Source organism: Nerophis ophidion, linkage group LG07 (assembly GCF_033978795.1).
Source record: "Nerophis ophidion isolate RoL-2023_Sa linkage group LG07, RoL_Noph_v1.0, whole genome shotgun sequence".
Classification (NCBI taxonomy): Eukaryota; Metazoa; Chordata; class Actinopteri; order Syngnathiformes; family Syngnathidae; genus Nerophis; species Nerophis ophidion.
This window is the reverse complement of record NC_084617.1, coordinates 52,807,265-52,832,345: the sequence shown is the minus strand read 5'-3', so window position 1 is coordinate 52,832,345 and position 25,081 is coordinate 52,807,265. Positions and strand designations below refer to the sequence as shown.

At 37.4% G+C, this 25,081-nt stretch overlaps 1 protein-coding gene across 7 annotated transcripts in view; it reads right to left on the bottom strand.

The window, feature by feature from the left end:
* Positions 1-1,206: 1,206 nt before the first annotated feature.
* LOC133556473 (transforming acidic coiled-coil-containing protein 1-like) overlaps positions 1,207-25,081 on the bottom strand; it is an 87,569-nt gene continuing 63,694 nt past the window's right edge. For 6 of the 7 annotated variants that reach the window (XM_061906426.1, XM_061906431.1, XM_061906425.1 and 3 more), the window contains 11 exons: positions 15,842-16,202; positions 13,014-13,062; positions 12,853-12,931; positions 12,130-12,176; positions 8,783-8,917; positions 8,237-8,313; positions 8,122-8,165; positions 6,883-7,043; positions 6,545-6,651; positions 3,914-4,034; positions 1,207-3,843 (listed from right to left, as the gene is read on the bottom strand). In XM_061906426.1, the coding sequence (XP_061762410.1) occupies positions 3,775-3,843; positions 3,914-4,034; positions 6,545-6,651; positions 6,883-7,043; positions 8,122-8,165; positions 8,237-8,313; positions 8,783-8,917; positions 12,130-12,176; positions 12,853-12,931; positions 13,014-13,062; positions 15,842-16,202 (1,250 nt within the window). In that variant the 3' untranslated portion in view covers positions 1,207-3,774. The remainder of the gene's footprint in view (positions 3,844-3,913; positions 4,035-6,544; positions 6,652-6,882; positions 7,044-8,121; positions 8,166-8,236; positions 8,314-8,782; positions 8,918-12,129; positions 12,177-12,852; positions 12,932-13,013; positions 13,063-15,841; positions 16,203-25,081) is intronic. The other variant, XM_061906427.1, reaches the window with a different exon arrangement.

Below are 25,081 nucleotides of genomic sequence, written 5' to 3'. Positions count from 1 at the left end.
GACCAAATACTTATTTTCCACCATAATTTACAAATACATTCTTTAAAATTCCTACAATGTGAATTCCTGGATTTTTTTTTCCCACATTCTGTCTCTCACAGTTGAAGTGTACCTATGATAAATTACAGACCTCTGTCATCATTTTAAGTGGGAGAACTTGTACAATCGGTGGCTGACTAAATACTTTTTTGCCCCACTGTGTATATATATATATATATATATATTATATACATGTGTGTATATATATATATATATATTATATACATATATATATATAATATACATATACACATATATATTATATACATATACATATATATATATACACACATATACATATATTATATACATATACATATGGGGGACGGCGTGGCGCAGTGGGAGAGTGGCCGTGCGCAACCGGAGGGTCCCTGGCTCAAATCTCACCTAGTACCAACCTCGTCACGTCCGTTGTGTCCTGAGCAAGACACTTCACCCTTGCTCCTGATGGGTGCTGGTTGACGCCTTGCATAGCAGCTCCCTCCATCAGTGTGTGAATGTGTGTGTGAATGGGTAAATGTGGAAGTAGTGTCAAAGCGCTTTGAGTACCTTGAAGGTAGAAAAGCGCTATACAAGTACAACCCATTTATTTATATACATATACACATATATTATATTATATATAAATATATATATATATATACACATACATATATGTATGTATATATATGTATGTATATATATGTATATGTATGTATATATATATGTATATGTATGTATATATAAATATATATGTGTATATACATACATATACATATATATATATACATACATATATATATACATACATACATATACATACATACATATACATACATACACATATATACACATACATATATACATATATATACATACATATATACATACATATATACATACATATATATATACATATATAATGTATATATATACATACACATATATACACACACACATGCATATATATACATACACATATATACACACACACATACATATATATACATACACATATATATACACACACATATATATATATATATATATATACATATATATGCATACACACACGTATGTGTATATACTGTACATATACATACTTTTTACATGAATTGATACACACAAAAATCACACCATTTCCGCACATTAAGATTTGATTACTGACTGACAAAAAAAAAATCGTAGACCAGATTATATCTTTATTATTTCTTCAGTCAAAAGTATACATACACAGTACGCCTTCACTGTGTTAACACAAAATTGAGATAACATACAAATGCAATGCAACTGCGGTTCTGGAATGGCACATCGTGTTCTGATCATTTATGAATGTATGAGCTGTACATGCAAAATATCTAACGATTTGGGAGTGTGGTAGTAAAACAGAAGTAGGGCCTACAAACAATTAGTTAACCAATGTAGAGTGAAAACAAAGTAATCTATATTTTTTCACAGGGATCTTCATAATACATACTTTATGGAAACACCATAAAGTATGCAGATAAAATGCAGATAAGCCATTATGCGAAATGACGCAGCCATTAAATCTTACAGTATTTCATTCACCATGAAACTTCATAACTTGTTTCACTTGTTGAAAAAATATTTTTTTAAAAGGATATAGTAAATGATACAGTAAATAGTGTCACTTTAAACTCCTATTTTTGCTTTTTGCATTTTTCCAGTACATTCCTTTTTTTCTTACAGGCAGTGAACAAACATGTTAAATTTATGGTGCAAAAAAAATGATCAGTAATAGATGTAGAGAAGGGGTAGGATGGATTAAATATAAGCCTCGCTTGGTTCCTCCTACCCCTTTTTGGACGTGTTGAATTGTGCAAATGTAACCAAGTGTTAAGCTTGCCTGAAACAAATCACAGCATATGTTTAATATGCACCAGGAGTTAAATGTTCGGCATTCAAGGATTGTTGTCCATTGTGTTTGTTCTGTGTCATCATTTCCTGTCTCGTTCTTGTTCCAGATCACGCTGACTGCAGGAATTAGGGGTGCTGAATGTAAAAATCCGATCACACTTATGTAGCTGATATGTTTTGAATATTTAGCTCAGTTTCCTCACATTATTTTTTTAACCAATGAGGTATAAATCAAATGGTGAATCTAAATGTTAAACCTGTATGTCAATGTACAGTAAAATCTAAATGTAAAATCTACATTTTCAATCTAGATTTAAATGTTAAATCTCTAGAAAATATTAAAATACATTTCCAGTACGCAAAGACACACCCACATCTTTAACTGCCGTACTGTGGAAGATTTCACATTTAGATTGAACTTCTACATTCATAATTACCATTGAAACTCAAGATTTCTCACTTAAGCTAACTGTATATAGAAATGTGGGAAAAGTGAGCCGAATATTCATATCACCTAGAAAAGTGTGATTGAAGTTTTACATTCCGCACTCCACAAATGTTTTCTCTTCCAGTTTTAGCATCAGTTCAGCTGAGGTGGAGATCTGCACTTGGATGTATATAAAGATGTACAATTTGATCAAAATAGGAGTTTGGCCTTGGTAGTTGACAGCACTCTACTATGTCCTTGTGCAGTGCAACATACAAACCCCACCAAGTGCCAGAGTGGTCATTGATTGTCTGATAAAAGTTGTGTGCATTTACAACACTAAGTTGTGAAGGATTTTAAAACACTGTTACATTGAGATATATCGTTTCTCCTGATCTAGCTTTTTAGCCTTATTCTCGTACAGCTTTGACTAGACCAGGCTATTCAACTAAGTGGTTTTCAGAAAACTAAAGACTGTGGGGGCAGACTTTGTATAGCCCTGAGAATCAGCGTTCTCTGTAGTGGACATTGGATGGTTGTCAGATTTGCAAAATTTGTGAAATAACCTCAATGAAACAGTAGCGCTTTGCTGTCTTTAGGCACCGACTGCAAAAAATCTAGTCAACGATCATCTTTATCACAGGTGTCAAAATGGCCCATGAAAAGCCTGAATATAACGTGGGTCAATGAGGCATTTAATCTGTCTTGATGAATGTATTTCAATTTTGACTGGGAAAAAAAACAGTTCTTCACCTAATATTATTTGATACAACAAGCTATTCCAAGCTTTTTTTACAAATTACATTCTACACAAACCCAACTAAAATATCACTATGACTTCTAATTTCAAGGCATCATTTGTTGGTAAACTATGATAATCAAATGAAGGTGCAATTGTGTAACAATAATATCATGACGAGGCCCTCTGAGGGCTTCTGTGACTGGTGTGCACACGATAAATTATTTGTCGTCCCTGATTTATATGACAGCGTCTTAGTGGTTTTAGGACTCTGCTGCAAATATCTTTCATACCAGTTGAATAATCTTGGACTAGACTTTGCCTGCCTTTTCTGCTATACAAACTTCTCAAGCGTGGCTCAGAAGGATACGCTATTCAGGTTGTTGCTTGAATGTAAAACAACCCTTGTCAAAGCCTCTCTGAGCATCTTCTGAATATGCGTCAAAAAGGATGTCATCCTGCTGAAGGAGCTGCATGACAATTTAGCCGTAAAGCTGTTGGAGATTTCATCTAAGCCACAAGCAGGTCATTGTTGTCCAGGGACAAGACGACCAAAAAACCAAGGGGTCCACAAAGTGGTGAGAAAAAAAGTCCCTATTAGCACGATCTCAGAGAGAGGGAGTAGGAGCAGACACCTGTGGGTGGGGGTTTTAGCGTCTTGTCGGTTGAAGGCATGCACAGGAAGTCATGGTTGAGCCCCAAGAAGATTCTTTCAGTCTACTTTTCCCATTTTGGCGATGAGCTCGTCACAAATCTTAGTGAGCTCCTCCATCTCTTGATTCTGTGGGATAAACACAAGATGAAGTCAAATAAAGAGATGACTTGTCACTCTAGGATGGTGTGTTGCTTGCCTTCTGCAGCAGGGCTTGTTCCAGCGATTCGTTCTTCATTTGCTCTTTCCTCAGGCTGGCAGTCAGCGCCACGCTTTCTGAGCTCGCCTTTGTGCGCACCTGAGCGATCTCCTCGTTTGCCCTGATTGAGATTATTATGTTGCAGTTTTATTTTAATTTAAAGGGGAACATTATCACCAGACCTATGTAAGCGTCAATATATACCTTGATGTTGCAGAAAAAAGACCATATATTTTTTTAACCAATTTCCGAACTCTAAATGGGTGAATTTTGGCAAATTAAATGCCTTTCTATTATTTGTTCTCGGAGCGTAACGTCACCTAGGTAGTCAATTCGCCATTTTCTCAAACACATTATAAACATCGAGTCAAATCAGCTCTGTTATTTTCCGTTTTTTCGACTGTTTTCCGTACCTTGGATACATCATGCCTCGTCGGTGTGTTGTCGGAGGGTGTAACAACACGATGAGGGACGGATTCAAGTTGATTTACGTAGAGTGTGCATCGATTAGCACGGCATGCTAATCAATGCTAACATGCTATTTAGGCTAGCTGTATGTACATTTGTAGCCATATTTGCATCCAGCCTTTCCCTCCATCCACATGCCAAACAAACACTTACCAATCGACAGATTTAAGTTGCTCCAGTGTCACAAGATGCGAAAGTCCCGATCGTTTGGTCTGCACATTTTACTGGCAATGCTAAGGCAGACATGGCACAGAGCTGTATGGATATCCTGTAGATGCATTTCCAACGATAAAGTCAACGAAATCATAAAGGTGAGTTTTGTTGATGTTATTGACTTATGTGCTAATCAGACATATTTGGTCGCGGCATGACTGCCAGGTAATCGATGCTAACATGCTATTTAGGGTAACTGTATGTACATTTGCAGCTATATTTGCATCCAGCGTTTCCCTCCACCCACATTTAATGCCAAACAAAACACTTACCAATCGACGGATTTAAGTTGATCCAGTGTCACAAGATGCGAAAGTCCTGATCGTTTGGTCTGCACATTTTACCGGCGATGCTAAGGCAGACATGGCCGAATAGAGTCAATAGCTATTTGCTCAATAGCTTCAGTTTCTTCTTCAATTTCGTTTTCGCTATCTGCCTCCATACTCCAACCATCCGTTTCAATACATGCGTAATCTGTTGAATCACTTGAGCCGCTGAAATCAGAGTCTGAATACGAGCTAATGTTGCTATAACTTGCTGTGCTATCAGCCATGTTGTTTGTATTAGCATCACTGGATGACGTCACAGGAAAATGGACGGTGGCTTCACAGATAGCGAAAATCAGGCACTTTAAAGCCTTTTTTCGGGATATTCCATGATGGGTAAAATTTTGAAAAAAACTTCGACAAATAAAATAAGCCACTGGGAACTGATTTTTATTGGTTTTAACCCTTCTGAAATTGGGATAATGTTCCCCTTTAAGAATGTTTTTACATAAGAGCTGTCTCTCAAGCTAATTGCTATGTCTTAAATTGCAATCCAAAATGTGAGTTACAAGCATCCCCTCCATTAGTTGGCTTAGCAAATGTCACAGCGAACCCTGTAAGATCCAACCAGAACATCTGGTCTTACTCGCTAGCATTGGCTTACACAGTAGCTCAGTCATTCTCAAATGGTGGGGCGCAGTGCGATGCCAGGGAGGGCGTGTGTGACTTTGGGGAATATTTTTTTTTTTTAAGGTTTGTACATTTTGAACAGAATATTAATTGCTATAAAGTGCTGTACTTTAAACAAACATAACAAGGGGGTGATGAATTAACTGTCGCTTTATTAACGAGCTAAAACAACAACAAGCTAAACTGTCCTGTCAGCGCTGCTGTAACACGTTCACACACACACACACACACACACAGACACACACACACACACATCGAAGTGTCTTTGGTGCCCTCACAAACTATCAGAAATCCTGAAAGTCCTTAACATTAACAACCATATTGCTACAATTACAATTGTAAGTAAAATCCACTTACAGTACATTAATATCGGCAAAGGTCTTCTCGTTAGATGCTCTCATGAGGTGAGAAACAAGCAGACAGAAGGAGAAAAGGGAGGGGGCAGGGCCCTTGCAAGGGGTAATATTCTCCACCGCTATGAAAAATGTCAGCTGGGACATCTATTTCCAAAAAAGTCAGTTTTCATCACAATTAAAAACCTACTGCTGCACGAACCCGGCTTTCTCAATCTCTTCAATACGAGCAAGCACAAAATGAATGAAGCGTTCGTACAGAGAAACATGGTTCGCACACAGAGGCATAGTTGGCGCGATTGAAAAGTTCGCAGTTAGAGGGGTTCTTAAATTGAGGTTCCACTGTGTTACATTACTTCATAAACCGCTGCTGTTGTTGGTTGTACATTCTATTATTGTACACTTTCATACAATATGTCTTATTTAAAAGTTTTTCTTTTTTTAAAAGGCATGCTACATGTTAAAAAAAGTGTGCTGTTCAAATGATTTAAATGGGAGACGTTGATTTGAGATACAAGTGTTTAAGTAAAGCGTGCCGTAACAAAACCAATTAAGCTAGTAAGATGAGGAACTACTATATGTATTGTATAGGAGCTGCTCAAAATTGTTGACAGCAGATTCTTATTTCAGGCAGGTCTTACTTGTCTAGTTTCTCCTCAGCATGGACTTTGAGAGTCTGGTATCGCTGCTCCTCCTGCTTGACTCTGACCAGACACTCCTGAGCACATTTCTTCAGCACCTCTTCATTCTGCAGAGGATATCAAACTGCATGTTTAGAATCTTAACCGTGTTCCTACCAACTCTCTCTTTGCTTTTTTGGAGAGCATCTGATTCCAACAAACATGATTGTATTTTTTTTTGTACTAATCTTGCTAAATTGCTGGATAGAATTCATAAGGCAAACATTTAAAAATCATGCACTGTGTTGTTGTGTGCCATGATGTACAAGTCATTACTGGATGGACACAATTTAATTTACTTTCTTAAAGCCTTCCAGGGTGCTCTTCATGTTTTCATAGCGCCGAAAGATGTCAGACAGCGACCGTTCCACCGAGTTCAGGTCTGCCAGGGCGGCTTCCTTCTCCATGGTCACAGCATGCAAAGACTTCTGGAAGCCCAGGCTGTTCCTCTGCTCGTCCTCTGAGAGAAGGTGTGGAAGAGTGAAATACCACTAAAGGTCTGATCTTGTTTATTCCTTTGTTTTGACACTGAATATTGCAGGAGTGCAAAATAAAAAACAACTATAATTTATACTGTAGTGCAGTAGTTCTCAAACTTTTTTCACCATGTACACCTCGGAAAAACTCTAGGTACCACCATATGACCAACATTAAAATACTATGGCATAGTAGGCCTAAGTATTTATTAAAAACATGGAAAATCATTTATTTAACAAGTATATTCAATACTTTTTGCCACTGTAACATTACACAGTTTGAACTGTAACCCTATGTTTGAATATAGAAAAGTAAGACATTACTTGAATAAGCGATTCTTAGGCATACCACTAGATAGAGCCCGCATACCACTCGTGGTACACGTGTTACAGTTTGAGAATCACTGCTGTAGTGTACATGGTATTTCATAAAAGTTAGTACAGCATTTCTAGTATAGTTTATTTCCTCAAAGAGACAATGCTAAATAAACTATGAAAAGGAAATTTAGATAAACAGTACTATTAGTATAGTGGTGGTACAGCTTGTATGGGAGCATAGATTTCTTATTAGAAATATTTAAAAAAAATTGATTCGCTTACAAATCGTGATTTTTATTCATTTTAAATCGCATTGTAAGTTTAAAAATGTATTATAACATAAAATATAAATGTATATATATATATATCTATATATATACATATACACACACACAGGGATATATACACATAAATACATATATATATACACACATACATACATATACATACACACATACATACATATACATACACACATACATACATACAGATATATAACACACGTTTTATATATATATATATATACACACACACAAACACACACATTTATATACACACTCTTTAAGCGGTAGAAAATGGATGGATATACACACACGCACGCGCACACACACGCGACCTCAAAAAGGATAAGCGGTAGAAAATGGATGGATGGATGATTCTCAATCAATGAGTGACCACCGAAATGTCAAAGGTATGCTCACTTTTTTGTTCTAGTTTGGGCTTATAAAAATAAGTTTTACTCACCGATCATCTGAGCGATTGTCTTCTCATACTCAGCAACAATCTTTCTGTAAAACAATTTAAAAACACATTGATTATCCATCCATCAATATCGACCCCGTTTTCCACATTTCTTCACCTCATCTCATTGACTTCCAGGCTGCGGTCCTCATACTTCCCCTTCCATTCGCCCACTTCCACCTCTTTGGTGATGATCTAAAAAAAATGTGATAAACTAGAATGTTGACAAAAAGATAAATATGCTAAATTATCCATCCATCCATCCATTTTCTACCGCTTATTCCCTTTCGGGGTCGCGGGGGGCGCTGGCGCCTATCTCAGCTACAATCGGGCGGAAGGCGGGGTACACCCTGGACAAGTCGCCACCTCATCGCAGGGCCAACACAGATAGACAGACAACATTCACACTCACATACACACACTAGGGCCAATTTAGTGTTGCCAATCAACTTATCCCCAGGTGCATGTCTTTGGAGGTGGGAGGAAGCCGGAGTACCCGGAGGGAACCCACGCATTCACGGGGAGAACATGCAAACTCCACACAGAAAGATCCCGAGCCTGGATTTGAACCCAGGACTGCAGGACCTTCGTATTGTGAGGCAGACGCACTAACCCCTCTGCCACCGTGAAGCCCGCTAAATTATCCATTTATAAAAATATGCACCTCTTCTTTAATGAGATGGAGAACGGCCTGTTTCTCCTCCTCACTGATGCAGATAGAGTCCAGGATCTGACTTCCTGTTTTCGGCATAGCACTTCCTTCGGACTTGTTTTTCCATTCACTCTGGTCTTCATTGTGCTGCAGGATGAGGAAAACAGATGCTTCAAATTGCATTTTTGGATTAGTGAGAGAGCAGACTTATATTTCTTGAGAAAATAAATATTATTTTCAACAGCTCCCCTTTAATTATCTACATATACACTGTCTTAAACTTGTATTTTACTTTAAATCTTGTCCTACCAAACACCCACATAGCACCACCTCTGCCCTTCTTTGGATTATAAGAGGCCCATTGTAATCTTCTAAATGATAATCTTAATCCGTGTGTCACTTTAGGAATGTGATGGCCATCATATCAGACATGCAGGTATTGTGCTGCAGAGTTGACAATGGTGTGTGGAATTTGCTAATAATACCACTCAAAAATTTACAGTGTTTGTCAATTAAAAAGTAAAATTGGATACAATTAAAAATTACATGTATATTTATAGTTGCTGGAGGGTAATAGGGTTAACATTTCAGGGGCAAAAACGCTTACTTGGTCATTTCAATGCCTCACATTTCACTGTAAAGCAGTAAAACCATGTGACTTCACTCAGCCAATCAACAAATATATATAATACAATTTAAAATCTATAATGTTATGTAATCACATAATTGTATATTACAGGTATATTCTATATTATAACAATAATATAATTACCAATAAAATTAAGTCTGTGATTTGATTAGAGCTCTATAATTTAATGTTCAGAAAATACTGTAGGCCACATTCTAATAAATTTCGCTCTTGTAATAAGGTAATGTAGGACGTGCATGCATGCAGTATGTTCTCATGAGGATTAACCATGTTCTTGTATAAACTAAATTACACAGTATAGTCAAAAGGTAAACATACTATATGCAAGTCAGTTTTTTTGTAAATTAGGCTGCAACAACAATCGATTAAATTGATTCTACTGAACAGCATACCATGTTAGAAATGCAGTAATAGCAGTATATTATACAAGAGTAAATATTCTCTGGTGGATCACAGACCCTTCAGGTTGGGTCACATACAGCTTGTCAAAAATATTTTTTCCTTTTAAAATGACATTTTTTAATAATTCTCTTCTTCTTTATTCTACTTAATGCGGAGATATATGTAGAATACTATATAAATGTATGGTCTTATTTAGTGCAATTTTAACTCAATGTTATACTGTATGTATGCATATTATCATGTACATTGTCCTAACTTCCTTAATGTGCTCTGCAATGTATTTCGGAGAATTATTTATGTTTGAAAATGACATAAGCCCTCCATAAGATCCAATCGGTTCATAACTAGAACCCTCTTTTTACGTCTCATCACAAGTTTTAACGGTACATAAGTTAAATATAGAGTGGAACCTAAATTTACGAACTTAATTGGTTCTTGAACAGAGTTTGTAAATTGAAAAGTTTGTACATTGAAGCACATTTCTCCTTAAGAAACAATGTAAATATGAATAATAGTTCCAGTCTTGACAATTATTTTTAGTTAATGCTTGTACACTTTGAACACAAGGAGTTGATAAATCAACTGCCTTTATTAACAAGCTAAAACAACAACGACAAGCTGAAACTGATGTATGTGCTGCTCTGACAACATGCGCACACACACGCAATAGTCCCTTTGGTGCCCCTTTACAATCAGAAATCACAAAATTCTTAACATTGACAACCATATTGCTATAATAATAAACATTTTAAAAAGTAAAATTCACTTACAGTGTAGTATATTAACGTCGGCAAGGGCCTCTCGTGAGCAGAGTGTGAAGGGGGGCAGGGACGTGTTTGTGTGTGCTCTTGGAAGAGACTCCGCTGAACACAGGTAGTAGAGATGCGCACATAGGCAATTATATCATCCGCAACCGCATCACTAAAGTCATCGTCCACCTGAACCAACATTTTATCAAAACCGCAACCGCCCGCCCGCCACCCGCCCGTTGTTATATAGCATGGGTCCGCAACCTATACCACTCAAAGAACAATTTTGACCCGTTTCATAGAGCAAAGAACACAATGGGAGCCGCAACCATTCTCGCGAATATTTGCTGGTGCTCATCCAGATAACGACAATAAGGGCGTGCCATGAAGCCATTGCCTTTAACGCATTCTAAAACATGTACAATCTGCTTGCCAGTCCAGCAATATGTTGTATGTGGCTTCTGCAGATACACACCACACGACTGCAAGGCATACTGGGTGATAGAGTACACTGATGGTTGTGATACAAACAACTTTAACACTTACTATTATGCACCACACTGTGAAGCCACACCAAACAAGAATGACAAACACATTTCGGGAGAACATCCTCACAGTAACACAACATAAACGCAACAAATACCCAGAATCCTTTACATCCATGCCTATTCCTGAATATATTTTACACCCCTGCGCCCCCAATCCTTCCCACCTAACCGACGCAGGATTCTGGGTATTTGTTGTGTTGCGTTTATGTTGTGTTACGGGGAGGATGTTTTCCCGAAATGTGTTTGTCATTCTTGTTTGGTGTGGCTTCACAGTGTGGTGCATATTAGTAAGAGTGTAAAGTTGTTTATATCACAACCATCAGTGTACTCTATATCACCCAGTATGCCTTGCAGTCGTGTGCGTGTATCTGCAGAAGCCAGATACAACATGTTGCTGGACTGGCAAGCAGTTTGTACATGTTGTAGAAGGCGTCAAAGGCAATGGCGTCATTGCACGCCCTTATTCTTGTTATCTGGGTGATCGCCAGCAGATAGTCCCGAAAATGTTTGCAGCTCCTATTGTCTTCTTTACTTTGTGAAACGGGTCAAAATGGCTGTTTGAGTGGTAAAGGTTGCCGATCCCTGAACTATGTATATTAAATATTTCTGAATGGTTCAACCGCCACCCGCCCAAATCTATTTAAAATCCATTTTTTCGTCATGTCACCCACCCGACCCGCAGTTTATCCGCGGATTCCGCGGATGAGACCGCAAACCGCGCATCTCTAACGGGTAGGTAGTCTTATAGAGACATGGTTCATACATAGAGGCATATTTGGCGCAATCTAAAATTTGGTAAACCGAAAAGTTCGCAAATTGAGGTTCCAATGTAATGTTGTAATTAAAGGCTATTTAAAAAAATATGTTTGGTTTGACGACAGTAAATGTAGGTCGCAACTTGATGACCAGGTGAAAATGTGGGTACAGGGTGACATCAAATGAATACCTGTGATGCAACAGTAAGAATACAGGCCCAATTTTGAAATCAAGTGAATAAAGAATATTTCTTACCAGTGTGCAGCTGTCGGGATCATCTGGTTTGGAGGTCACATGGCAGACTAAAATGAATCAATTTACGTTATAGGGAATAGAAATCAGGCGTTCTAATACTGTGTGTGTAAATCAAACCCATCAATAATATTGCAGTAAGCTGTTGACTGTATTTCTAAAATGAATTGTGTGTACAAGATATATTGTGTAATTAATTGTCAATATTGCTATTTTGGTTAGTTGTGTTGCAGCAGCACCGTTTATTTGTGCAACACATTGTCCAGATCTTATCTTTTGCACAACTTCATAGCAAATAGTCATGAGAGTATGCTGCAGATACACAATGTTGGAAGCAATCAATGATTCCCTTCCAAGAATCCACCTACTGGACATGTGTTGTGTTCTGAGATAGGATGTGTTTACATAACAAGGCATGTCTTGTTGTTTATCTTCTCATGCAGATAAGCAGGGACTGACCGCAATGTACAGTCACAGTAGGCATTACTCACTGTGTCAATGCAGTTAATCATTTATTTTGGATGTATGTGTAACATTAAGGCACTGGTGACCTTCTTGCTGTCCCTCAGTGATCGACAATTGTTTGCTAAACGTTAACTTATACCTGTTCCTGGTTCAATAGTGTCCTTCTGGGAATAAATACTGAGCTATTTACCAGTATGTGTGGACAGAAACACATACTACTACACAACAAATTAGTGATAATCCACTTATCCATTTCCTTACTGCTTTGCTCTTTGTCCGGTTTGACAGCTGTGCTGCTGGCCAGCTTCTCTTCGTCCGTAGCGTGGCCGCCATGTTCATCCTTCACGAAGGCAAACACGATCGACAATGGAAAACGAACACGACAACTAAACGTGTATGGTGCTAATGAACACACAGCTCACCTGTCCGCTCAGGTCCTTTTGCTGATCCAGCTTTATTTGACTTAACTTTCTGAAAATAAAGATAAAGATCATGATTTGAGGGTTCTTTCATTATGCTATATCGATGTTCCAGAAAAAAACATTTTTAGTCGGAAAAAAAAATGTACCGTATTTTTCGGACTATGAGTCGCAGTTTTTGTTCATAGTTTGGCCGGGCGTGCAACTAATACTCAGGAGCGCCATATGTGTGAAATTATTAACACATTACCGTAAAATATCAAATAATATTATTTAGCTCATTCACGTAAGAGACTAGACGTATAAGATTTCATGGGATTTAGCGATTAGGAGTGACAGATTGTTTGGTAAACGTATAGCATGTTCTATATGTTATAGTTATTTGAATGACTCTTACCATAATATGTTACGTAAACATACCAGGCACCTTCTCAGTTGGTTATTTATGCGTCATATAATGGACACTTATTGAGCCTGTTGTTCACTATTCTTTAATTATTTTGAATTGCCTTTCAAATGTCGATTCTTGGTGTTGGGTTTTATTAAATAAATTTCCTCAGAAAATGTGACTTATACTCCAGTGCGACTTATATATGTTTTTTCCTCCTTTATTATGCATTTTTGGCAGGTGCGACTTATACTCCGGAGCAACTTATACTCCGGAAAATACGGTAAAACAGAAAAACTGTGCTTCTCTGTAATGGTCTTGTTTGAAGCATTTGGAAATACATTTTAAAAAAACTATTAACAAAAAATATAATTATAAAATACATTACACAACAAAAAATATTCAAAACTCACAGATTTGTGCCATAAAATAATTATCAACTTAAAATGTACTATTTTAGGATCATAATACAAGTGTGTGTGAAATGAAATTGGGTTAAATTAAAATGTACTTAATAAAATACCAATATTTGTACACAAATGCAATTCTATTGTCAGAATGTCATCCAGAAGCGTTTTCTGATGTTTTACTTGAATGGATGTCATTCACTTGCACGAAACTTGTTAACTGTTTTATCTAAAAGTTCCTTCTGGCTGAATTTTGCCAGCGAGCACACCAGTCGGAGTCTCCTCAAAAATTGTTTTTATTTAAGATGACATATACATTGACCTGATCCCTGACCATACAGCAGTTAAGCTAAAAGAGTTTGGACGGTCAAAATACATTGCATGATCTAAACAGGTTTACATAATTAATGCAATATATTTTTTGATTAATCACAATAAAATATATAATCCAGAAGTCCAAAGAACACTGACAAAACATCAGAAGGAACTTAATGAATTAGAAGCGTTATAACTCTGTTCTAGAATGATAATGGAAAAGGAAGTCATTGGCGTTTCTACAGCAAGTGTACTACGCAGATACACCACAAGAGGTTGCTGTCCGCCAAAACAATAATGTTACCTGTACATGACATCAACTATTACGTTCTGTATATTGTGCAATTCGCGTCATCACGCGTTCATAATTTATGTAAATTTTTTGGATCAAATATTTGGAGGAGGCAATCTTGCTGCAGGACATCACAAATGATTATATAACATTGTCTTACACTAATATTAACTGCAGTTCTAGATGTTTCCAACACTATTCTAGTCCGAATTATTAACACTGCCAAACACCCACTGGACACTTTATGAGGTACACTTGCATAACCAGGAATTCTATTTTCGCAAAGATGTTGCTCAGTTATTAATTGCCACTGTCAGAGTTATTACACTATTCTAGTCCGAATTATTAGCACTGCCAAACACCCACTGGACACTTTATGAGGTAAACTTGCATAACCAGGAATTCTATTTTCGCAAAGATGTTGCTCAGTTATTAATTGCCACTGTCAGAGTTATTACAATGTTTATTGTTGTTGTTTGCAGGCGTGTAGATAAAATAGGTCTCCATTATTGCTATATTTAAAACAATTTTTAAAATGCCTTGAAACAAAGTAATAAACAAGCATCTGATACAACAGTTGGTTCACTGTGCACAATAGCGTGCATTCTCTATGTGGTTTCCTTCTCCTTCCCAGACAAAGCAATGTTTGTTCAGCTTCAAAGTGTGAATCACCATTCAGCTAGAGCAGTGGTTCTCAACCTTTTTTCAGTGATGTACGCCCTGTGAACATTGTTTTTGATTCAAGTACCCCCTAATCAAAGCAAAGCATTTTTGGTTGAAAAAAAGAGATAAAGAAGTAAAATACAGCACTATGTCATCAGTTTCGGATTTAAAAAAATGTATAACAGTGCAAAATATTTCTCATTTGTAGTGGTCTTTCTTGAACTATTTGAAAAAAAAAAGATATAAAAGTAAATAAGAACTTGTTGAAAAATAAACAAGTGATTCAATAATTAACAAAGATTTCTACACAGAGAAGTAATTATCAACTTTAAGTGCCCTCTTTGGGGATTGTAATAGAGATCCGTCTGGATTCATGAACTTAATTCTAAACATTTCTTCACAAAAAAAGAAATCTTTAACATCAATATTTATGGAACATGTCCACAAAAAATGTAGTTGTCAACACTAAATATTGCATTGTTGCATTTCTTTTCACAGTTTATGAACTTACATTCATATTTTGTTGACGTATTATTCAATAAATATATTTATAAAGGATTTTTGAATTGTTGCTATTTTTGGAATATTTAAAAAAAAATCTAACGTACCCCTTGGCATACTTTCAAGTACCCCCAGGGGTACGCGTACCCCCATTTGAGAACCACTGAGCTAGAGGAGTCTCAAAGTGGAAGATTACTGTGGTTTGATGGCTGGTGCAGTTATTTGTAAAAATGTGTTGTGTTTCTATCTACAGTCTTGTACTCACTTGTTAATTGTACTGCTGACCTCACTGGAGCACTCCTGGTTGCAGGCCCGCTTAACTGGATCGCAGGTCACATTGCCGTTGAGCAGGTCATGATGCAGGGAGTGGTCACCATGGCTCGGTACTAATTTCGAGTCGGGGGTCACAGGAGCTTCATCGTCCACCTCTGAGGGATCGGGTTTGTTCAGCACAGAGTGGACCGGCAGATATGGAGGCCTCTGTGCTTGAGGGGTAGGATTTGATGGTGGTGTTACAGTCAGATTGAGATTTTGGCTCAGACCAAAGCTATTGTTGCGGGACGAGTTGGTCAGGTGGTTGAGGGCGTCCACTTCATCCTGGTTGGAAATCTCGTGGACAAAGGGCTCTATTAACAAAAAGAGGAAAAGTAGTGTGTAGTGTGTTTGTTCTTACATGAACTATAATGCAAGGCTTTCTCTGCTGGCCTAACATAACCAGAAATCATGATCATAATTCAAAGTATTTTTTTATTTACTTTCCCTAAATATCGAAAAGTATTCATATTCTCTTCATGTCATATTATGCTCCTTCCAGCGCTTTTTTTTTAGGTTATAGAGTTGTTTTCCAATCAGAATTCAGCTAGTTGCCATGTTGTACCAAATCTGCCCGAAGCCTTCAGAATCCTTAATGCGAGCTTTAGTGCAGTAGCCGCGTTTAGCCATGCTGGCAGCGGGATGTTTTTGATGAGCCCCAATCAGCAATCAATCAATGCAATCACCTTGTGGAGTAAACTTTAAGAACTCAGCCAACACGCCTTGTCTGCATCTTTTATGATTAGACAAGACAACACATATTTGCAAGGCCATTTTCAAGAAGGATACTTAAAGAGAAACTAAATCTTGTGAGACGACGTCAGCCAACCCCGAAAGCTCGAATGGGTGCAACAGATATTGAGTTTGGTTAATTGTATTTCTTTACTTTTTCACATTTGATATGTTTTTTTGCAATTTTAATGTTTTGAGCCTTGTTTTTTTTCAATTACATTGAGTCAATGTGTGTTTTTACGAGAGGGACAAGCGGTAAAAAATGGATGAATGTATTATTTATGTTTTAAGTGTTCCTTGTAGCCTTAACCTCAAAAAGCACATAATTTCAACAACAACTGGAAAACATCCATCCATCCATTTTCTAACGCTTATTCCCTTTTGGGGTCGCGGGGGGCGCTGGCGCCAATCTCAGCTACAATCGGGCGGAAGGCGGTGTACACCCTGGACAAGTCGCAACCTCATCGCAGGGCCAACACAGATAGACAGACAACATTTGCACTCACATTCACACACTAGGGCCAATTTAGTGTTGCCAATCAACCTATCCCCAGGTGCATGTCTTTGGAATTGGGAGGAAGCCGGAGGGAACCCACAATACTGTTTTTGTGTTTTACTCCTTTTATACCGCACATACTTTTGAAGTAGGCACTAGATGGCAGTAAAAGCACATACTTTGAGCTCAATGTCAAATTACGGTTCTGTTTTAATATTAGTAATAATTAGTTACATTTAGAGAAAAAAACCTCAAAGTCTTCCTTATTCTGAGTTTGACGTATTTGACATAATTTGCAATGATGCATATATTTTCTTTAAAAATGCAAAAAATATATACATACATTTAAAAATAATCGTATCATTAATTATAGTAATATATTTTTCTTGCATAATATTGTTTTGCTCTATTTTTCAATTACTGCTACTTAATGTACAATATTTTTAATTGAGATTTTCTCAAGAATTCAGAGACAAAATCATTTTGATTACTATATCTCTATTTAAAGTGACATCCAACAAATCTAGTATATTTTTCTGCTTTTATTTTAAATTGTACTATGTTTAGAGACTCTTCCATCGCCCCATGCGAGCTGTAGCGAGCATGAAGTAACATTTGCTTCACGCTGTTGCAAGCCTTCCTATTCCAAAAAGCCACCACTGTTATTTGTAGATTGCTGTCTGCGGGTATATCTTGGCTGTATTAAAGTACGTCCACATCGCAGACACTGAAGGTGACAGAGTGGCCAAGTATGCCAGTGAAAATAGTGAAAATGTAAAAAAAGTAGTAATTAATGTATTTATTTATTAAAACTAGCAATTAATACTTATACACTTGGTCACAAAATACACTTACACTTATTGCACCAACCCAAAAATAACTGCCTTTTTCAAGACAAAAAATAAATAAATAAATAAAAATCTCCCCCGCCGGGCTGCGGGACAAATTATCAAGCGTTGACCGGTCCGCAGCTACAAATAGGTTGGGGACCACTGATCTATAGTACAAAGCTGACACAAAGATTTGTCTTTAAACATATGTATCTGTTTTTAGCGTCTTTTTTAAATTTATTTTAATAAATAAAATACCAAATGGCCCACTACTTACTTTGACTTTTTAGTAGATGGCCCTTGGTGGAAAAGGTTTATACACCCTTGGTGGAAAAGGTTTATACACCCATGATCTAAAATATTAGAAGCCATTGAAAACAAAAACAAACATTATAGACAAAGTTTAGTTTGTTAAATATTTGAACAAATGATAGCAACTTATGAATTAATTAATTGTAAAAAATACAGCAACAATGATAAAGACTGTTAAAATGTGTAACTGAACATTAAGATTTTCACACAGGCAGAATTTACAATAGATTATGCAGTTACACAATCATAATATTTTGTAATTATTATGAAAAATATATTACTGCAGGGGAAAAATAACAAAAATGTAAGGAAAAAAGTAGCAAATTAACATATTAAAATGTAATGAGAAAAATCTGAAAAGTCCTAACTAATAATTAATGATATACCTAATCACCTATAACACAAAAGTTTGTCGTGTATATATGGTATGTTTTTTCTTTTTTTGTTTTTTTTTACAAAATAAAACTTAAAAATGGCCCCTACACATTTTGACCTTTCAGTTTGCAGCCCTTGGTCGGAAAAGTTTGGACATCCATGGTTAAAACATTCTCATCCACTGTCAACACAATTATCCCAAGGATTTTAACCCTTAAGTGGTGAGTTCCCTTCTCATGTTAGAACACTTAAAATGGCTGCAGGCTTCCTTTCACAGCCTGTTAACAGCGAGCTTACGACCACAGGAGCAGACGGTTGAGTCATACTTCTCGATCTGTATAATACTGAACTTTCCGTTAGTGAAAACCACTCCCCCTCACATGCACTGTTAAAACCTTCCAGTGCCCACTCCAGAGACAAGAAACATCCTCATTCTTGTGTGAATCATACTGTATTTCTGGCTTTATCTTGACTAAGTCAAATGTTATTCAATGTTTTTTGCCGGCCCAACTAATGAAAAAAAAAGTTCCTCTGAAGTTACTCCCCACATTTTGGGATCTCTATTGACACTCACACCCTTCTGAGAGGGAACAGCTGTAGAGGAGCCCCACCCAGTCAGACAGGGCACTCGGCACCACGTGGCCTCGCAACAATGTCAACATAATCTACCCTTTTTTCGCTCATGAAAGAAAGTGGATGAGAAAATGCAAAGTAAAAGTGCTACAGGTTTCTTCATTACACATGACAACTCACAGCAATTATCAAGCACCACATGTCTCCTCTGAGGCATCAGTCTAATTATAGTACACCAGTGAATCTTATTCATCAAAATTGTACATTTGGAACAAAGCATGTGAAAGAAAGGGATACTGTTATATTAGACCAATCCAATCCAATCCACTTTATTTATGTAGCACATTTTAACAACAATAACATTTCCAAAGTGCTGCACAGCCATGTTAAAAACAATATTAAAAAAAACAATACTATGCTCCACCAAAGACTGAATAAAAACAACAAATAAATAAATATAAAACCAATATAAAAAAAACAATATAAAAACAAATATGATTAAAAACTATTTTAAAGGGTAAAATCAATTAACCGGGGGTCAGCAACCCGCGGCTCTCTAGCGCTGCCCTAGTGGCTCTCTGGAGCTTTTTCAAAAATGTATGAAAAACGGAAAAAGATGAAGGGGAAAAAAATCTAAAAAATATTTGTTTTATTATAGTTTCTGTAGGAGGACAAACATGACACAAACCTCCCTAATTGTTATAAAGCACACTGTTTATATTAAACATGCTTCACTGATTCAACTATTTTGCAAGCGCCATTTTGTACTACTATTTTTGGTGCTCCTTGAATTCACCGTTGTTTACATGTATAACTTTCTCCAACTTTCGAGGACGTGTATTATGCCACTCTTTTTCTGTCTCATTTTGTCCACCAAACTTTTAACATTGTGCGTGAATGCATAAAGGTGAGTTTTGTTGATGTTATTGACTTGTGTGGAGTGCTAATCAGATATATTTGGTCACTGCATGACTGCAAGCTAATCGATGCTAACATGCTATTTAGGCTAGCTTTATGTACATATTGCATCATTATGCCTCATTTGTAGCTATATTTGAGCTCATTTAGTTCCCTTTAAGTCCTCATAATTCAATTTATATCTCATGACACACTATCTGTATGTAATATGGCTTTTATTTTTTTGCGGCTCCGGACGATTTGTTTTCGTATTTTTGTTTCAATATGGCTCTTTTAACATTTTGGGTTGCCGACCCCTGTATTAGACAAATACATATCTTCTATTTTCTGTAACGGTTGCCCCAAGGTCATAGGTGACCTAGAACAGGGGTTCCTAACCTTTTGTTCTCAGGGCTCAACTTTTCTACTACTGATATTAACACTGAATTGGTATCGTGACTCTTGATATTAATCTTATTTAATAATAATATCTAACCTACTTACAGTTTAACTTGATAAAACTTCTCAAATGATATGAAACAATTTGTTAACCCCAAAGATTACTATCCAGGTTTAGGTCAGGCTGAGTACCAAATAAATAATCAAATATACTGCAAAATAATGGACTTGTAAAAACTGATGAATAATATATTTATATACAGTTAAAGTGGTACAATAAATACATTCCAACAAAATGAGTAATACTAATAATAATATATAATTCTTAAATCAAATGTCAATACAATTAAAGGCCTACTGAAATGAGATTTACTTATTTAAACGGGGATAACAGGTTTATTCTATGTGTCATACTTGATCATTTCACGATATTGCTGTATTTTTGGTGAAAGGATTTAGTAAAGAACATCGAGGATAAAGTTCGCAACTTTTGGTCGCTAATAAAAAAGCCTTGCCTTTAATGGAACTAGCAAACGATGTGCGCATGACGTCACGGGTTGTTGGGCTCCTCACATCTTCACATTGTTTACAATCATAGCCAGCAGCAGCTACAGCTATTCGGACCGAGAAAGCGCCAATTTCCCCATTGATTTTAGAGAGGATGAAAGATTCGTGGATGAGGAAATTTAGAGTGAAGGACTAGAAAGAAAAAAAAGTGAAAAAAAAAAAGGGCAAGGGCAGTGAGAGCGATTCAGATGTTAGACACATTTACTAGGATAATTCTGGAAAATCCCTTATCTGCCTATTGTGTTACTAGTCTTTTAGTGAGATTGTAAAGTACCTCAAAGTCAGAGGGGTGTGGCCACGGGTGTGTTGACCCAGAGTCTCTAAGGGAAGTCACGCAGCTGCAGCAAGACGGACGTTCCGCTGATGTCTCCGGTAAGAGCTGACTTATTACCACAATTTTCTCACCGAAAACTGCCGGTTGACATGTGGTCGGGATCCATGTTCGCTTGACCGCTCTGGTCCATAGTAAAGCTTCATCTTCGGGAATTTTAAACAAGGAAACACCGACTGTTTGTGTGGCTTAGGGCTAAAAGCTTCCCACCCCCATCTTTGTACTTTGACTTCTCCATTATTAATTGAACAAATTGCAAAAGATTCAGCAACACAGATGTCCAGAATACTGTTTAATTATGCGATTAAAGCAGACTACTTATAGCTTGGATCGGGCTGGAAAATAATGTCCGCTACAACCCGAGACGTCAATCGCACGCGTCATCATACCACGACGTTTTCAACACGACACTTCGCGGGAAATTTAAAATTGGCATGTGTTGCAATATTAATATTTCATTATCGATATATAAACTATCAGACTGCGTGGTCGGTAGCAGTGGGTTTCAGTAGGCCTTTAAAGGGCAAATGAAAATACAGCTTCACCAATTTAGTCATCATTTTTGCGATTAAGAAACAGAGCTCCAGATTTTTTCTGGTTGAGATTGTCAATTCCACAAGTGGTGGAAAAGTGTATTATAACTGAGTGTGTCTGCGGCCCATGCAGACCACAGCTGAGAAGCAGATGTTTTTTTGCGGCCCAACAGTGGTTAAGAAACACAGATCTAGGGAATATCCAAGCTGACTTTGGGTGAGATGCTTAATTAACCTTAGACTGGTCGGTAGTAAGGTTGGGCGTCATTGGAATTTGGTCGATTCCGGTTCTGATTTTAGTTCCCAACAATTCTCGATTCTAATTTTTAGACAGGCACCATCAAAAAAGTTTCACTTTATCATTGAAAACCTCATAAAAACATTTACACATACCCTGTGTTTTGTGTGTTAGAGGTAGGGATGTTTGGATCAGGGTTTTATGCTGCCGATTCAATTCACCCATGAGTGAAATCGGATGTTACTGATCACATGTATGAATTGTACATTTTTAAATGCGCATGTATTTATGGAGAGTGCTATTGACAGAGCACACATAACAATAAAATATTTAAACTAGTTCCTTATTCTCTTATACATACAGTATGTTTGCTGAGATAGGCTCCAGCACCGTGAAAATGGATGGATGGATGGATGGATGTTTGATCAAAACAAAGTTAATTGATTACATATTACAAAACTGTTGCATGTATACTATTTCACAGATGTTATTTTATTATAAAAATGTTAGTAAATGATTCTATATATTTGTAAACGCTCTGAAGTGTGAAAGGGGTAGGATTAAATAAGCTTTGCTTTTTCCTACTCCTTTAAGTGTGTTCATGTTCGAAATAAACTAAAGAAAGAAAGAAAGAAAGAAAATCAAATAAATAAAAGCAAAAACTATTATATTATCTATTACTCACATAAATCATTTGGTTTTTGCCCTCGAAGTCCTCCTGTATCCAGGCCCAATTATTTATTCTCGGTTTGTGTAAACATTAGCAAAATCCAAAAGTATTTTGTGACAATAGGAATATTGGTTGAATTTATTTAGCATAATTCATGTAAAAATACTACCCTTGGTATCAACACTGTTGATTAATAGCTCGATGCTTCTTCCTCTTATCCGTATGCCTCGCACGGTCATGTCATCCTCTATATTACTGCTTATTCTCTTTCTAACTCTACTTGTTGATTTCCTGTTAATAAATGCTTATATTTTTTTCTGTTATGCAGTTGCATCTACTCTTCTTAAATTTTACTAAGCACTTTTTTGTGTGTTGTTTCAAACTATCATAACAGCTAGCTCAGCTATTAGCATGCCTGATTCTGCTCGCTCTTTATCTACAGCGGGTCTGGGTTAGTGTTGGCCTCATCCCTTACTTGAAGCGTTCGTGAAAAATGTGTGACAAATGCACTACCGACCGGATAAGATCCGATAAGTCCGAAAGAGAAAAAGATGATATAATATTATCTACTCAAAGATGCTACCTGGTGGTTATTTGAGTACACTGCAGCCAGTCCTGGATAGTCCCACTCACGAAGGATTCTCACAGGAATGAGGCAAAAATACAATCTTACTTAATGTTTGTGACACATGTTCAGCCTTGTCCTCCAGTGATAAAGATACATAGGGACTGTAGTTTATCTGCCGAAATGGAGGCTTAGTGACTTAGGAGTAGCTCCACATGGTGTATGGCGGTAAGAGGTTAGCTTCTTAGCCACCTCTATGGCAGCTAAATCTTGAGGTTGGCAAACTGAGAATCAAATATAGAAATTTACATTTAAAAATGTGGACGATTCCGGGATAATTTGCATGTACGACCAGATTGATGCCCGATGCCCAACCTTAACTCGGACATATCTTCCCTACTACACACACTGACCGCACCGCAGATTATAAAGCTAATTTTTACATTGGCAGTTTAAAGACACACTGCTTATGTATGCAACATAAAACATTCTAGCATAAAATTAGTTTTTTTCATATTTACAATTTTTCCATAAATACCATACAGTACCCTTGGGGCTTACAGTGGTGCAAAAAAGTATTTAGTCAGCCACCGATTGTGCAAGTTCTCCCACTCAAAATGATGACAGAGGTCTGTAATTTTCATCATAGGTACACTTCAACTGTGAGAGACAAAATGTGAAAAAAAATCCAGGAATTCACATTGTAGGAATTTTAAATAATTTATTTGTAAATGATGGTGGAAAATAAGTATCTGGTCAACCATTCAAAGTTCTCACTGATGGAAGGAGGTTTTGGCTCAAAATCTCACAATACATGGCCCCATTCATTCTTTTCTTAACACGGATCAATCGTCCTGTCCCCATAGCAGAAAAACAGCCCCAAAGCATGATGTTTCCACCCCCATGCTTCACAGTAGGTATGGTGTTCTTGGGATGCAACTCAGTATTCTTCTTCCTCCAAACACGACGAGTTGAGTTTAAACCAAAATGGATACATGTGCTTTGTGGACTTGGAGAAGGCATTCGACCGTGTCCCTCGGGAAGTCCTGTGGAGAGTGCTCAGAGAGTATGGGGTACCGGACTGTCTTATTGTGGCGGTCCGCTCCCTGTATGATCAGTGTCAGAGATTGGTCCGCATTGCTGGCAGTAAGTCGGACACATTCCCAGTGAGGGTTGGACTCCGCCAAGGCTGTCCTTTGTCACCGATTCTGTTCATAACTTTTATGGACAGAATTTTTAGGCGCAGTCAAGGCGTTGAGGGGTTCCGGTTTGGTGGCCGCGGGATTAAGTCTCTGCTTTTTGCAGATGATGTGGTCTTGATGGCTTCATCTGGCCGGGATCTTCAGCTCTCACTGGATCGGTTCGCAGCAGAGTGTGAAGCGACCGGAATGAGAATCAGCACCTCCAAGTCCGAGTCCATGGATCTCGCCCGGAAAAGGGTGGAGTGCCATCTCCGGGTTGGGGAGGAGACCATGCCTCAAGTGGAGGAGTTCAAGTACCTAGGAGTCTTGTTCACGAGTGGGGGAAGAGTGGATCGTGAGATCGACAGGCGGATCGGTGCAGCGTCTTCAGTAATGCGGTTGTTGTACCGATCCGTTGTGGTGAAGAAGGAGCTGAGCCGGAAAGCAAAGCTCTCAATTTACCCGTCGATCTACGTTCCCATCCTCACCTATGG